Source organism: Capricornis sumatraensis, chromosome 21 (assembly GCF_032405125.1).
Source record: "Capricornis sumatraensis isolate serow.1 chromosome 21, serow.2, whole genome shotgun sequence".
NCBI lineage: Eukaryota > Metazoa > Chordata > Mammalia > Artiodactyla > Bovidae > Capricornis > Capricornis sumatraensis.
This window is the reverse complement of record NC_091089.1, coordinates 7,724,013-7,737,298: the sequence shown is the minus strand read 5'-3', so window position 1 is coordinate 7,737,298 and position 13,286 is coordinate 7,724,013. Positions and strand designations below refer to the sequence as shown.

At 38.0% G+C, this 13,286-nt stretch overlaps 1 protein-coding gene across 1 annotated transcript in view; it reads right to left on the bottom strand.

Moving 5' to 3' along the window:
* The window catches only part of NETO1 (neuropilin and tolloid like 1), a 101,563-nt gene that overhangs the window by 41,840 nt on the left and 46,437 nt on the right, over nt 1-13,286 (bottom strand). Inside the window, exons 5-6 of the mRNA XM_068993844.1 lie at nt 2,462-2,503; nt 2,217-2,344 (exon numbers count right to left, since the gene is read on the bottom strand). Of these exons, the coding sequence (XP_068849945.1) occupies nt 2,217-2,344; nt 2,462-2,503 (170 nt within the window). The remainder of the gene's footprint in view (nt 1-2,216; nt 2,345-2,461; nt 2,504-13,286) is intronic.

The following is a 13,286-nucleotide window of genomic DNA, read 5'->3' as shown; positions in this document are numbered from 1 at the left end:
TTATTGGGCTTTGATAGTCTGTTCTCCTAGGCTGCTAGGACCTCCATATAAATAGAAACCCCAAGTAAAGTGTCATCTCCATTGCTTTTTTCAACAGTTATTCAAAGCCACTTCCTATCCCCTAACCTTTAATTTAACAGAGAAGGTCTGTCACAATAGAGCCATCTTTGTTCAGCTCTGCAGGCGGCTTCCCCTTTGGGTCACAGAATGCCAGATTCTGTAACAGGCAGGTACACCTGGCACTGTTCTGGGATTGTACAAAAGATGGTCTATCTACCAGCTGGAAGGAAACGGTGTGTGTTCACCCTTTCATTGACACCCGCTCTTTGACACTGTGGTGACAAAGATGCCAGTTATGACCATGAGGTGGGGCTCAGATACTTCCTGTTGAAAAAAAAAATCTAAAATAGCGTTCACTCATAGAGTTGAAGGAAAATGAATAGCACATGTGAATCCACAAAATATGTAAGAACATAATAAACTGCAATTGAACTCTCACATAATCCTTGTAGTAGGTTGGGTTTTATGTCCCTAGTAGCCTTGGATTTTTTTAATGGAAGTATTACTATGTCTTTGATCATAAATCATAATTTTAACAAAGTTAATTAACCTTTTAAAAGATTTGTTTTGATGCAGAGAGACCTGTAGTGGTAAAGCTGGAAAGTGGACCATGGTCTGAATGTCCATCACCAGAAGTTTGGGAAAAATATGCCACACTTCCAGATTATATGCAAATCCCAAAGACATATGCATAGGAAATCAAGAGAAGAAAGATAAAAGTATTTCCTGAAATACCAACTCACATGGAGATGAGTCTTATTTTTCCCTCATTTGGAATATCCAGCCACCAAATTCTTTCATATCTAGCCTCGGGTGACAACTCTGTCCTTTCTAGACATGGAAAATCTGTTTCTTTGAACATATACCTCGGACCATATCACTTTGCTCTTTCACAGTCTTGTATGTATCACTAAGAGGAGGGCATGGCAAGCCACTCCAGTATTACTGCCTGGAGAATCCCGTGGATGGAGGAGCCTGGCGGGCTACGGTCCATGAGGTCTCAGAGTTGGACACGACTGAAGGGACTCAGCACACACACACGCACATGCATCACTAACGCACTCAGGATGAATCTGGGCTCTTGAAGGGCACTAACAGAATCCTTCCGCTTAACAATTCACCTCTGGAATTCTGCTTTCATGTGGTCACACGCAATTAATCCCCGAGAGGAGGGATCTCTTATGATCCCATGACCGTAGGGAAGCTATTTACTCCACCTATCAAGGCAAGTCCCACCCTGTCTACCTGAGAGCATCATTTCTCATCAAAACTCAGAAGATGCCTTGCAATGCAACTTGATCCTACCTTTGAGTCCCCTCACCAGGGGCAAGTGATCTTCTTCACTCTACTACACCTTATAAATACCGTAATGGTCTTGTTTTATTTCATGGATTATTTTGATACATAGTTGTCAAAAAATTAAATATAATAGCATAAGTTTTCATTTGTTCACCATAGTGCTTGAGAGTTTATAGACACACTAGGCCTATTAATTAAATAACAAACTGTTCAACCTCAATAAACTGGCAATTCTAAATCTAACACAAATCAATAAAGCTTTATTGTAACTATATTCTACTTCTAAAGGATGAAAATAAAGGGAGAATAAGCAAATAATCAACACACTAAACCAGTGATTGCTACTGGTACAAAATTCTCATCCCCGTATTTCTTAAGACACATCCATAACAGCATGAATAGAGTTGTTCTAAACAAGTGTTTCCAAAACAGAGATTTGAGTCTGAATCTGGACCATAATGTTACACACCAGAAATGCATGACTTTGTGAGCCCTGGACAATTTCTTTTACAGATTTTAAGTTAAAAAGCAAGCAAACTGCAGATACTGACAATAAGGGCATAAGTTAGTTAAACCATAGCTTGCTTACAACATCTCAATACATTTTTTAGAGGTAGATTTACCCTAGAGTCTCTTGTCCAGATTATCCAAGGATCTCTTCAGCATTCTTTCCATAATATTGTGACCTTGAATGTCACATTAAACAGAGGAAGACATGCTACATTTCAAAACAAAAATAAAATGATCGCTTATGATTGCACTCTGAAATATACTGAGCATGTCTGGTTGGTTCAAAGCAATGCAATGCTGGAGACACTTTTCAAGTTGTCAAACCTGCGTTTCACCTTGAGACTGACCTTGGATCGTGGGGGTGCTCGGATGTACCACTTGCAATCAACAGCCTCGCTAGCAGAAGCTTTGCCTTCCTTCATAATTTGTATAGACTCCACAATGCCTTCAGGGCCGCCCATCTCAAACTCACACACTAAATAACGAGATGCCAGACAAACATACAAAAATGGAACTTGAGTAATAAACCAAAGTATATATCACAGCAGAAAACAAAGGTCTCTGAACAGTATTAAATATCTGTTTTACCAACCTGGTAATGGTTTCAAAACTCCAAGGTCCTTAAAGTCAGGATCTTAAAAATTGAGAAAAAGACAATTAGTCTTATTCTGTATTTATGACTTAAAATGATACTGAGTAAGATATCATTGAATCACTCAGGAATCTCCCTTATAAACCTATTAAGGGAAATTAAATGGTTAAATAAAAACTGTATGATAATGTTAAGACTGTAATGTTAATTTATATAATATTATTACTACAGGATTTTTTATCAAAGAGCCACTTTAAAAAACCTTCCAATGTCATTCCTTCATCTAATAATCAAGTAAAAATCTTATTCATTGTCTTTGTAACAGACTATATATATATACATGTATTTTGTAAAATGAACCCATAGTTAGGGCTTCCCAGGTGGTGCAGTGGTAAAGAATCCGCCTGCCAGTGCAGGAGATGCAGGAGACATGGGTTCGAGCCCTAAGGTGGGATGATGCCCTGGAGGAGGAAATGAAAACCCGCTCCAGTATTCTTGCCTGGAGAATCCCCATGGACAGAGGAGCCTGGCGGGCTACAGTCCATGGGGGTCACAAAAGAGTCTGCCACCGCTGAGCGACTAACCAACAACAAAATCTATAGGTAAGTCAAGGTTTGGATAAACGTTCACCTATTCTAGATACAATTATTTTGTGTGATTTCAAAGAGTCTTTAAATTGGAACAGAATTGAAAGTGGAACACCATAAGCCATAAAGTCCCTCTCCTCTGGCCAACTGTACTACATTGCTCCTTTGGTGGTGGTGTATTGGCTGGGCTGTGCACCCTGTGGGATCTTACTTCTCTGACCGGGGACTGAACCCAGACCCTTGGAAGTAAAAGTGAGGAGTCCTAACCTCTGGACCACCAGGGAATTCCCAATCCTGTTTTCCTCAAATCTTCTTCCCAACTCTTCATCCCATGCTAGTTTTCAAAGTGCTCCTCAGGATTCTGTCTACTCAACAACCAGTCTCCTCCCAGTCTTCTCAGTCTCCTCCAGGCCAGGGGTCTGTCCTTCTCTGATCACTTAGGTGTTTTCCTGCTCAGTCACCCAGTTGTATTTGACTCTTTGTGACCCCATGGACTGCAGCCCACCAGGCTCCTTTTTCCATGGGATTCTCCAGGTAAGAATACTGAAGTGGGTTACCATTGCCTTCTCCAGGGGATTATCCTGACCCAGGTATTGAACTTGAGTCTCCTACCTTGGCAGGTGGATTTTTTACCACCTGCCCCACATGTGCTTTCAGGGAAGCCTGATTTGTCATGAGCCTCTGCAGCATCTTAATTGTTATCAACCATCTTAATTGTTATAAACCAAAAGTGGTAGTCTCGTTTCCATTTCCTGGAATTGATTCTGAAGTGACTAGGCAGCCAGGATAACATATCACTGAACCTATTGGAGGGCTTCTGGGAATGTTTCACTTGATAATATATAGAGACAAGGCGTATAGTTTTTCCAGCTCAGGTTGTCGGCATGTTGGTGTTGGCCCCTTTGGGATCATGTGTGATGGGCAACTTATGATGTTGGCAGAGGCTAAAGAAAGAAAATGCTGACTCTTATGATGAGCAGAGACTTCCCAGGTGTCTTAGTGGTAAAAAAATAATCTGCCTGCAGTGCGAGAGATGAGGGTTGGATCCCTGGGTCAGGAAGATCCTCTGGAGAAGGAAACAGCAACCCACTCCAGTATTATTGACTGGAGAATTCCATGGACAGAGGAGTGTGGCAGGCTATAGTCTACGGGGTCACAAAAGAGTCGGAAACGACTTAGTGACTAAACAACCACAACAAATGATGAGCAGAATGGAATCATGGAGAACTGTGAGTCCTTAAGGATATCACTGGGCATTGTATTCACCTTGTCTGGATTTGCAACTCTCTGAGCTTCTTGCTTTTTGAAACAATACACGTCCCTATAGTCTCAGTTACTTTGAATTGATTTTCTCTTATTTATGGGCAAAGGCATCAAAGGCTATGATTTATCTTGGAGACACACGGTATTCAATTTAAAAGATGATTGTGAAATTTAATTTGTCTTTGCTACTATGGTATTAGTGACAAAAGTCGTACAAAGTTAGAAATGTTTTGTAAGACACCACTTGATAATGGTCTGGGGTTGAAATATTGAAGGCTAGCACTCTTTCTGGATAGAATTAGGTCTGGATATTAATACCACGTGTGTGCGTGTGTCCGTGTGTATCTGAGGATGCTTCTCAGTGCACCTCTGTATGTGAATGCACAAGCCCATAAGTGCAAACTGGTGTCACTAGTTCTACAAAGTAAAGGAAATATTTAATTTCCTGTGGGTTTTTTAACTAGTAAATTGCACTGATCTGTTGAAGCCGAAAGGATTGTGGGATTGTTCCTCCTACAATTTAGATGTGTCCTCTGTCTTCTTCTTAGACTCACTTTCTTGCAGGACGCTGTTAGAATAACCATGCATTTAAAATCAACAAAGAAATCCTTTTGCATAAGTATTTTGAAAACAGTTCTTTTGCCTTTTTGGAAAAGAAAAACAGAAATACCTGCATGGAATTTCCATTAAAGAAACAGAAATGAAGACAAAGAGTTTATTTGGATCGGTCTCCTCCTAGCAGAGACTTTTTCCCCTTCATCTAAGTCAACGGGTATTTGATCATTTTTTCAAGAAATGTGTATGTTAATACCTACTGTATACAAGAAAAGAATTATTTTGTAGAGAATTATGCAAACTGCCTGTCATCATTTAGCAGTTTTATTGGTATTGAAAAGATCCAGCCATTAAGCTTGCCTACTTCAGTTATTTTTGTTGTTCAGTTGTGTCTGATTCTTTGGGATGCCATGGACTGCAGCGCGCCAGGTTCCCCTGTCCTTCACTATCTCCCACAGCTTGCTCAAACTCATGTCCATTCAAACTCATGTCCGTTGAGTCGGTGATGCACTCTAACCATCTCATCCTCAGTTAGCTGGAATATTTATTATTCATTACATTCTTTTTTACTATTTTGCATAATACTTAACAATGGTCATTAGTGCTACTCACTGTCTTCTTTTTGATGAGAATGTTTCAACCTTGCAGCGCTGTTCCTGTGATTCCTGTGAGAATGTAGTTGGTATTCTATTCTCTAGTTTGAAGGCTAACATTTGTCATTTTTATAACTCATGCCAGACAATGTTGAGAGAAATTCCAGTTCTGAGAATTGAAAAAATGTATTTTTGTCATTGTATTAATGGTGAAGCACTGATTGCTTAAAAAAATTCTTTGGGGAAAATAATCATTTGTGAATTAGACACCAGTAATATGACGAGCACATTAATACATGGCCCCTGTGAGCTGCAGAAACAAACAAAAAATAACACAGTGATTTGTAAAAACAGCCAACACTGAATTTAAGGATATTGAGATTGATTTATTGCTTCAGGTTGTCCAGGGCAATGACATAAATTATTATGCAGAAGCACAGTGACCTTGGACTTAGAGCTCCCTAAGTCTATGCTCCACTAAACAATCTGAATCAACTTTTAGAAAGAAATCAAATCATGATACACACCTGGCTTCCCATTGCCCTGAGGTTAAAGCCACAACTCTCTGTAATGGAACACAACATCCTGGGTGTTCATTTCCCAGACCACCTGCCCAGCACACCCCAGGCTGCTAACCTCACTCTCTCCTCTCAAAACACACGGATGCCTTCCGTTTCTCCAGCACCCTAGGCTGTTCTCATGCTCAGCACTTTGAACTTGCTCTTTTCTAGGTCTGCCGTCTCTCTCCCCCAGGGCTTTGCACCCATGAATCTTTCTTATTCTTCAGTTCTTGGCTCAAATATCTTTGAGGAAAGACCTTTCTGAATGACCCACTCTAAGGCAGCATTGACTCCCACTTTCTTTTGTTCATTTTTTTAAATATAAAAACTCATTATTATTCAATATTTATTATCTTTTTATTGACCACCTACTCCCACTAGACTATAAAGAAGTTCACAAGGGCCTTTGTATCTGTTCTTCCTCCCTTTATCCATGACCCTAGACACTGCTTGGACATAATAGGTGCACAATAAATGTTACTGAATATAACATATGTCTTGTCTTTGCATATAAAAATAATTGCAAATCAGTCAACAGTACAAGATAATCAAGTTATATGTATAACTTGTATGAGTTATATGAACTGATATAACTTGATTATCTTGTATTGTTGACTGATTTGCAATGCTTTATATCAACACTTTTCCAATCCAGAGGCACTTACAGGAAATCATTAATGTTGTATTTAAATGTACTTAGGTGTTGTATTTAAGACCAACTTCCTATTTACTGAACCACATCTTTTTTCTTCTTGGGCACACAACTGACTATGTTTCCAAGCTTCTTTGCAACTCTGGGTACCGTGTCCAGTGAAATGTGGGCAAAACAGTAATGTTCACTTGAAGGTTGAGCTCACAAGTATTTCTTGAAAAAATCATCCACTCCCTTTCTCTCTCCTGGGGTCAACATCAGGAGGCAGAACCTTGAAGATGTAGAACTCCAGCTCCAATTCTGAAATGGAAGTGGAGCACAGCCTTTTCCTGATGAGGCTACATGAGCAAGAAGTAAATTTCAATTACCCGAAGTTACTGAGGTTTTAGGATTTTGTTGTTTTTATCATAAGTTATTCTCCTAACCCAACACTGTTCAAGTTATGGCCAGGGGCCTCTAGGGCGCAGGAGACACTTTCATGATAGCCAATGGCTAACCTGTCTCACAATCCTACTAAAATGTTGTCTTTTGCTATCCTCATTTCTCAGGAATGTAGGGCAGAGTTTTTCAGATCCTACATGACACGTGATGACATCACAAGTGTGGTTAAAGGAGGATTCGCTTATGTTTTCAAGAGCAGTCTCAGGCAGCAAGTTTAGGGTGGAGATGACATACAGTTTCAGAGATGAGCCCACTTTATTCTCAATGATTTAATAGGGCACTGACCTGTTATCTTTAATTTCCCCTGCTATAATCTCTGTAACTCCATTCTTGTCCAATACATTCTAATTTAGAAATCTTGAACTTTGTCTTGAGTCCACATGGCAGCACAGCTAGAATTAGTATGTTTTTCCTGTCTTATTTTATAAGTACATACACACAAACACACACACACACATACATATATAGATAGACAGATATGGAGTGATAGATAAAGTATAAGCATTATGAAATTTAAGAGTATTTCCTCTGAAATGAAATAAATGTATTTATAATATATTTTTCTTACTGTGAAGGATGGACATTTTGTTAGAGATGGAGGAGACTAAAGCTCACTTTCTCCATCACCATTACAATGTCTGTATCTAAAGTTTGAGAAAAGAATGAAACTCATATTTCAAAGAGGTTTCTTATTTATGGAAAGGAGAAATGTACTCCAAATAAAATGAAAAAGCTTTACATAAGAAATGAAAAGATGGGGAAAAATACTATTTTTCCTTCAGCTTTATTGATGTTAATAATTTGCCCTATTGTGATTTAGGAAGAAATATATTTTATAGTAGTTTTATTGTGACAGTTTGCAGCATTATTTTGAGACAGTTAATAGTCTGGGAAGTCTTGAATATTTTAAACATGAACATAATACGCTCTTTAAAAGCTAAATTTCTCTTTTAGAGAGAGTATTGTATGTGCTTTTCCAACCAGTGTGAGAACTTACCTTTTAAGATGCTTTGCTGTCTTTTGCTTTTCTAGTTTGAAAGCTGTAACAGCTAATTTTTCAATTTTAAAGAGTTCATCACATTTACAGTAGAGAAATTCAGTTCTTTTTCTTCAATGATTGACCTCAAAATTATGCCACAACTGAACTAATGCAGTAATACCATTCAAGAATGTCCTGTTGCATAACACCCAATCAGTTAAATTTTAACATCTATGAAGCCTGGGGAAGTACAGATTTCATTATACTTTCATTTCTTATTTAGAGTTTAGTTCATTTTCTTTGAAGGAGATCTTTCACTTCCATGAGTCAGAGAACTCTGTTATTTCAGTTTCTTTTTCAGCATCGTTAGGTGTTAAAACATGCACTTAGGTTAAGAAAGCAAGTTGTCTAATTTTACAAAAGTCTACAATGCCGCTTTAAATATAGTAAAATACACATATTTTAATTTTATGGTGAAATAATGCTTGTTAATAATTGTATAAGTATATGAGATAATGTTATATAATTGCATAGTTATTACATATTACTTTTTATTTGAGAAAATTTTGAATAAACAAAAAATAATACTGCAAAATTCATATTTCACTTTTGAAACTAAAAATAACAGTCACAGAAATATCTTACAAAGCAAGTTATTGTGTTGACTAGAGAAGCAAACACAAGACCAGAAAAACTAATCAAGCAATGCTTTCGTCAGTTGACACTGTTAAATGTCTACTGGCTGAAAAGTATTTTTTTAAAAAGCAACAAAACCCAAGACACTGCCGCTTTCTAACTATATAGTAACTTGCAGATGTAAAATTTTAGCTTTAAACAAGAAGACAGTTAACATTTTGTCTACGGAACCTTACTTTTTTTTAACAGATAGACAGATGTACAGACATGGCTGAGCTTGCTTATTTTTCTCAAAGTCATCACAGATCTTCGTTTATACGAACGCTTGGCAACAAACACAAGAAGTATTGAAATATTCAAATTGTTGGATAACTTTTAAATCTTAGGACTTACACTGAAACATCTGTGTTGGCAGTTGCATTGATGGTGCAAAAGTAATAAGTGAATAAAACTGCTGAATCAGGACCATGGCACCAAACCTTAGCTGTTAGGTTCTGTTACATAATTCACCCCCGTGCATTCTTGACGGTAGAAAAGCCTTTTACTTTAGAATCTCCTTGATGAGGCATTCAAAATTACTAATTTTAAAAAATGTAAACTTTTGATTACATATCTTTTCTGCAGAAACAGAGTAAATCTGCTGACTTTTCAAGGAAAACAAACTGAAAACACTTGCTGCCAAAGAAGAAATTCAAGCGAACTGAAACGTATCCATCAGTGTGTATTTGACAGATCCTCAATACCGAAGTAATTTTTCAATGTGACTGTTGTTTATGTGAACAAGTATGATTTTTGATATTGAGTAATGAAATATGTTCATATTTGGAATATCTGCTCAACAGTGATCCAATACTGTTATCTAGTGATTTTGGTGTTGAATAATTACGCATGGGTAAAAGAGGCATTTGAAGAGGAAAATACATTAACACATGTTAATGTAACAGAATATGAACACTGACACAGTTTCACATTCCCCATTGCAACTAAGCTTTGAGAAACTATCACTTTATGAAGTTTGGGCTAGTATTCAGGTGCGAAGGCTATGAAACATTTTTCCCTTTTCCCTCTATATTTCTCTGTAAGGCTGAATTTTCTTCATAGACTTCCATCATAAGAGCACATTAGAATTTTGTAATACAGAAGCAGATCTGAGCATCTAGCTATGTCCTATTAAGCCAGACATTAGATTGACAAAATTGTGAAACAATGTAATCCCCCTAAGTATTATTATTTTAATATTCATTAATGGATATGTTAACATTAATCAATGTTTTAAAATATGCTTTTATGTTACCACATAATTGGTTTCCAGTGTGATTTTTCTATGAATTAATAGTTATTTAAAATTTTATGAGTTTAAATGTCTAATATGACGACTACTGCATGATATAGCTTATAAGCTGAAGCACTTTAAGGTCTTCAGTATTTGTTAAGAGAAGATAAGGCTTTGAGACCAAAATATTTCAGAACTTCTGCCTTAACCAACTCCATCTTTGAATTATGGGGAAATGTCTAATCCAAACAAAACTTCTTATGGCAAGTTATTAAATTCAGGACTGTGCAATTCATTTATTTTACATTCCAAGCAAATTTCCACAATGTTAGCAACATTACCACATTGTTGTTAGAGATTCTTTACCATCTGAGCCACCAGGGAAGCCCCAGCTTGTAGATGGACTTTCAGTAAATTATTGTTTATCTGACTAAATTATGCCTAAATCAAAATCAGAAGCATCTTCATTTTACAAATGAAAAAAATAGAGCTTTGACACCTTTAGAAAAATAAACTAGTTCTGACCCAAAGGCTAAACTTAAAACTTTGCACAAATCACTGAATAGTTTGGAAGCATATTTTTCTTAACTAACATCAAGATGTTGTTGGTTTAGGCTTTTAATGTACAAGTGAGCCATTATACCGCAGAGCACAGCAGTGTTTCTAGAAGAACATTTATGGGAAAATGTAATTGCTTGACATGGCCTTGTAAAACCCCCTGATTATAGAAATCAACTTTGATACTGTCATATGTTTGCAGTGCACAGCTCAACCAGAGAAAACTAATTGGTATTTTTGTCAAATTTTCACCATCTCACACAGCCTGAATTATGTCATGAGCTCCATAATGTTTCCACTTCTCATCTACATTTACTTTTGAAAATCTCTAATGTTTGTATCTTTATTAAATCAGCCTTTGCCTTGAAACTAACTGCCCACGTCAATAAGCACTCTCCTGTCTTTTCACCTGCCTGAAGCCCATCAGCGTTCAGCCTTGTTTCCTACTCAAGATTGAAAAGTACTGTTTGTGGTTTTTGAAATCGGCTAACTGAACGTAGGATGCCATTTTAAAAACTGACTGCAAAACCACTTGACAGCACAGTACTAAGATAGCTTGCCTCACCATGGTATTCTAATAATCTGATTTATCTCTTCTGCAGAAGCACCATCACTCCAGTGTAAAACGCACAGTGTAATATGCATTTAAGCCTCTTCTAAAGGTTTACTGTTATCTAAGACCTTTTAGAACTAAAACCCATAAAAAGATGTCCTTTTCATTATAGGGGACTGGAATGCAAAAGTAGGATGTCAAGAAACACCTGGAGTAACAAGCAAATTTGGCCTTGGAATACGGAATGAAGCAGGGCAAAGACTAACAGAGTTTTACAAGAAAACGCACTGGTCATAGCAAACACCCTCTTCCAAAAACACAAGAGAAGACTACACATGGACATCACCAGATAGTCAACACTGAAATCAGATTGATTATATTCTTTGCAACTAAAGATGGAGAACCTCTATACAGTCAGCAAAAACAAGACTGGGAGCTGACTGTGGCTCAGATTCATGGGGTCGCAAAGAGTCAGACATGACTGAGCCACTAAACTGAACTGAACTGAACTGAATGACAACAGTGGCTTCAATATGTTTTCTCCTTCATAAAGGAAATGTGAATATGAATGTCAAAGTGTTAGTCACTCAGTTGTGTCCCACTATTTGTGACTCCATGGATTGTAGCCCACAGTGCAGAGTTTACATATCATGATTTCTTCTTTCTAGATTAACATAAAATTTATGCATATATGAATTTTAGTAATAAAAACATATAAGAGTTTTTGGAAGGAAGTTTGCAAGTCCTGTAAAATATTGATATTTGCATGGTTTTTATAAATGTATTGCTTCCTTATTTATTTAGCTCTAATATATTCTGTGTCCTCATGATGCTCATATTCTTAATTTTAAATATACTGAGAGAATATATTCTTTCATATAAAATGAATGCACAGATGCTGGATTTTGCTTGTGTTCACATGAAGTAGGCTTTTGCAATGTTTGTTTTTGATAGTCAAAAGGCAATAGTAATATTCCCAGCAGAAAATATTCATTTCTCTGTAGAATAGAGACAAACCTTGAGGAAAGAAGAGAAGAAGAAATCATCAGAAGATTAAAAGAATAACAAAGACAATTAAAAAGAAAAACTAGATTGTCCAAAACCAAAGTTTGGTATTGGAATCAGATATTATAGAACGTATTAAATTTTCTATCCAAGGGAAACCAGGAAAACTCTTGATTGATTATTGGCAAACCACTCCCCTGTCAAGTTTCTCTCAGAATTCCCTCATTCACTCATCCAGTAAGTGGATGATCACGGTGTCAAGCCAGACCTTGTGGGGCTCCTTGGCACAGAAAGCTTCCTGTGTCCCCCATTTCTGGATTACCGGAAACAGTCTTCATTCAGCCTCCAGGACCCTCCCTGAGTTGTAACAACCAGGTCCAAATAACGGCTAAGCAGGGAACGGGGGAGATGCAGAGATAAAGAGGAGCAGTCAAGAAACAACAGTGCAGGCCTGGCCCAGAGTCCTGGTTTCCCCTCAAGGGATACACATCATGGTGCTGTTAGTCAGTCAATAGCTCTTTGCCATCCCATGGACTGTAGCCCACCAGGCCCCTCTGTCCATAGGATTCTCCAGCAAGAATACTGAAGTGGGCTGCCATTTCCTTCTCCAGGGGATCTTCCTGACCCAGGGGTCGAACCTGAGTCTCCTGCAGGTAGATTCCTTCCTGCTAAGCCACCGGGGAAGCCCATACAGCACAGTATCTTTGAACTGTTTTGCAGACGCTGAAACCCCCACCAGGTGGAGAGGTTAAGAGTATGCTGCCCACAAACACACAGACCCCAGACCCATTGGAACCACAAGGCCGATGACTGACTCCAGATTAGTTCACCACCAACCAATCAGGAGAATGTCCACGAGCTGATCAAGCCCTCTTTGGACCACTAATACAAAACAACTCACTACCACCTCCAGGTTGGGACACACAGTTTTGAGGACATCAGCCCACTGCAGCCCCCTTCGCCCAGCAAAGCAACAAAGATTAGCTTTAATCTTTTCTATGTGATCCAGAACTCTGCCTCCTAGAATTAATTCAGTGTCGGGGCACAGAGGCTGGATTTGGCTTCTTAAGTAGGTCCCAAATCACATGAAACCACAAATAACTGAATCCATCTTCCGAACCATCTTTTTCCACTAGAACTGGTTTAGTAGGACATTTCTTGCTGGCACAA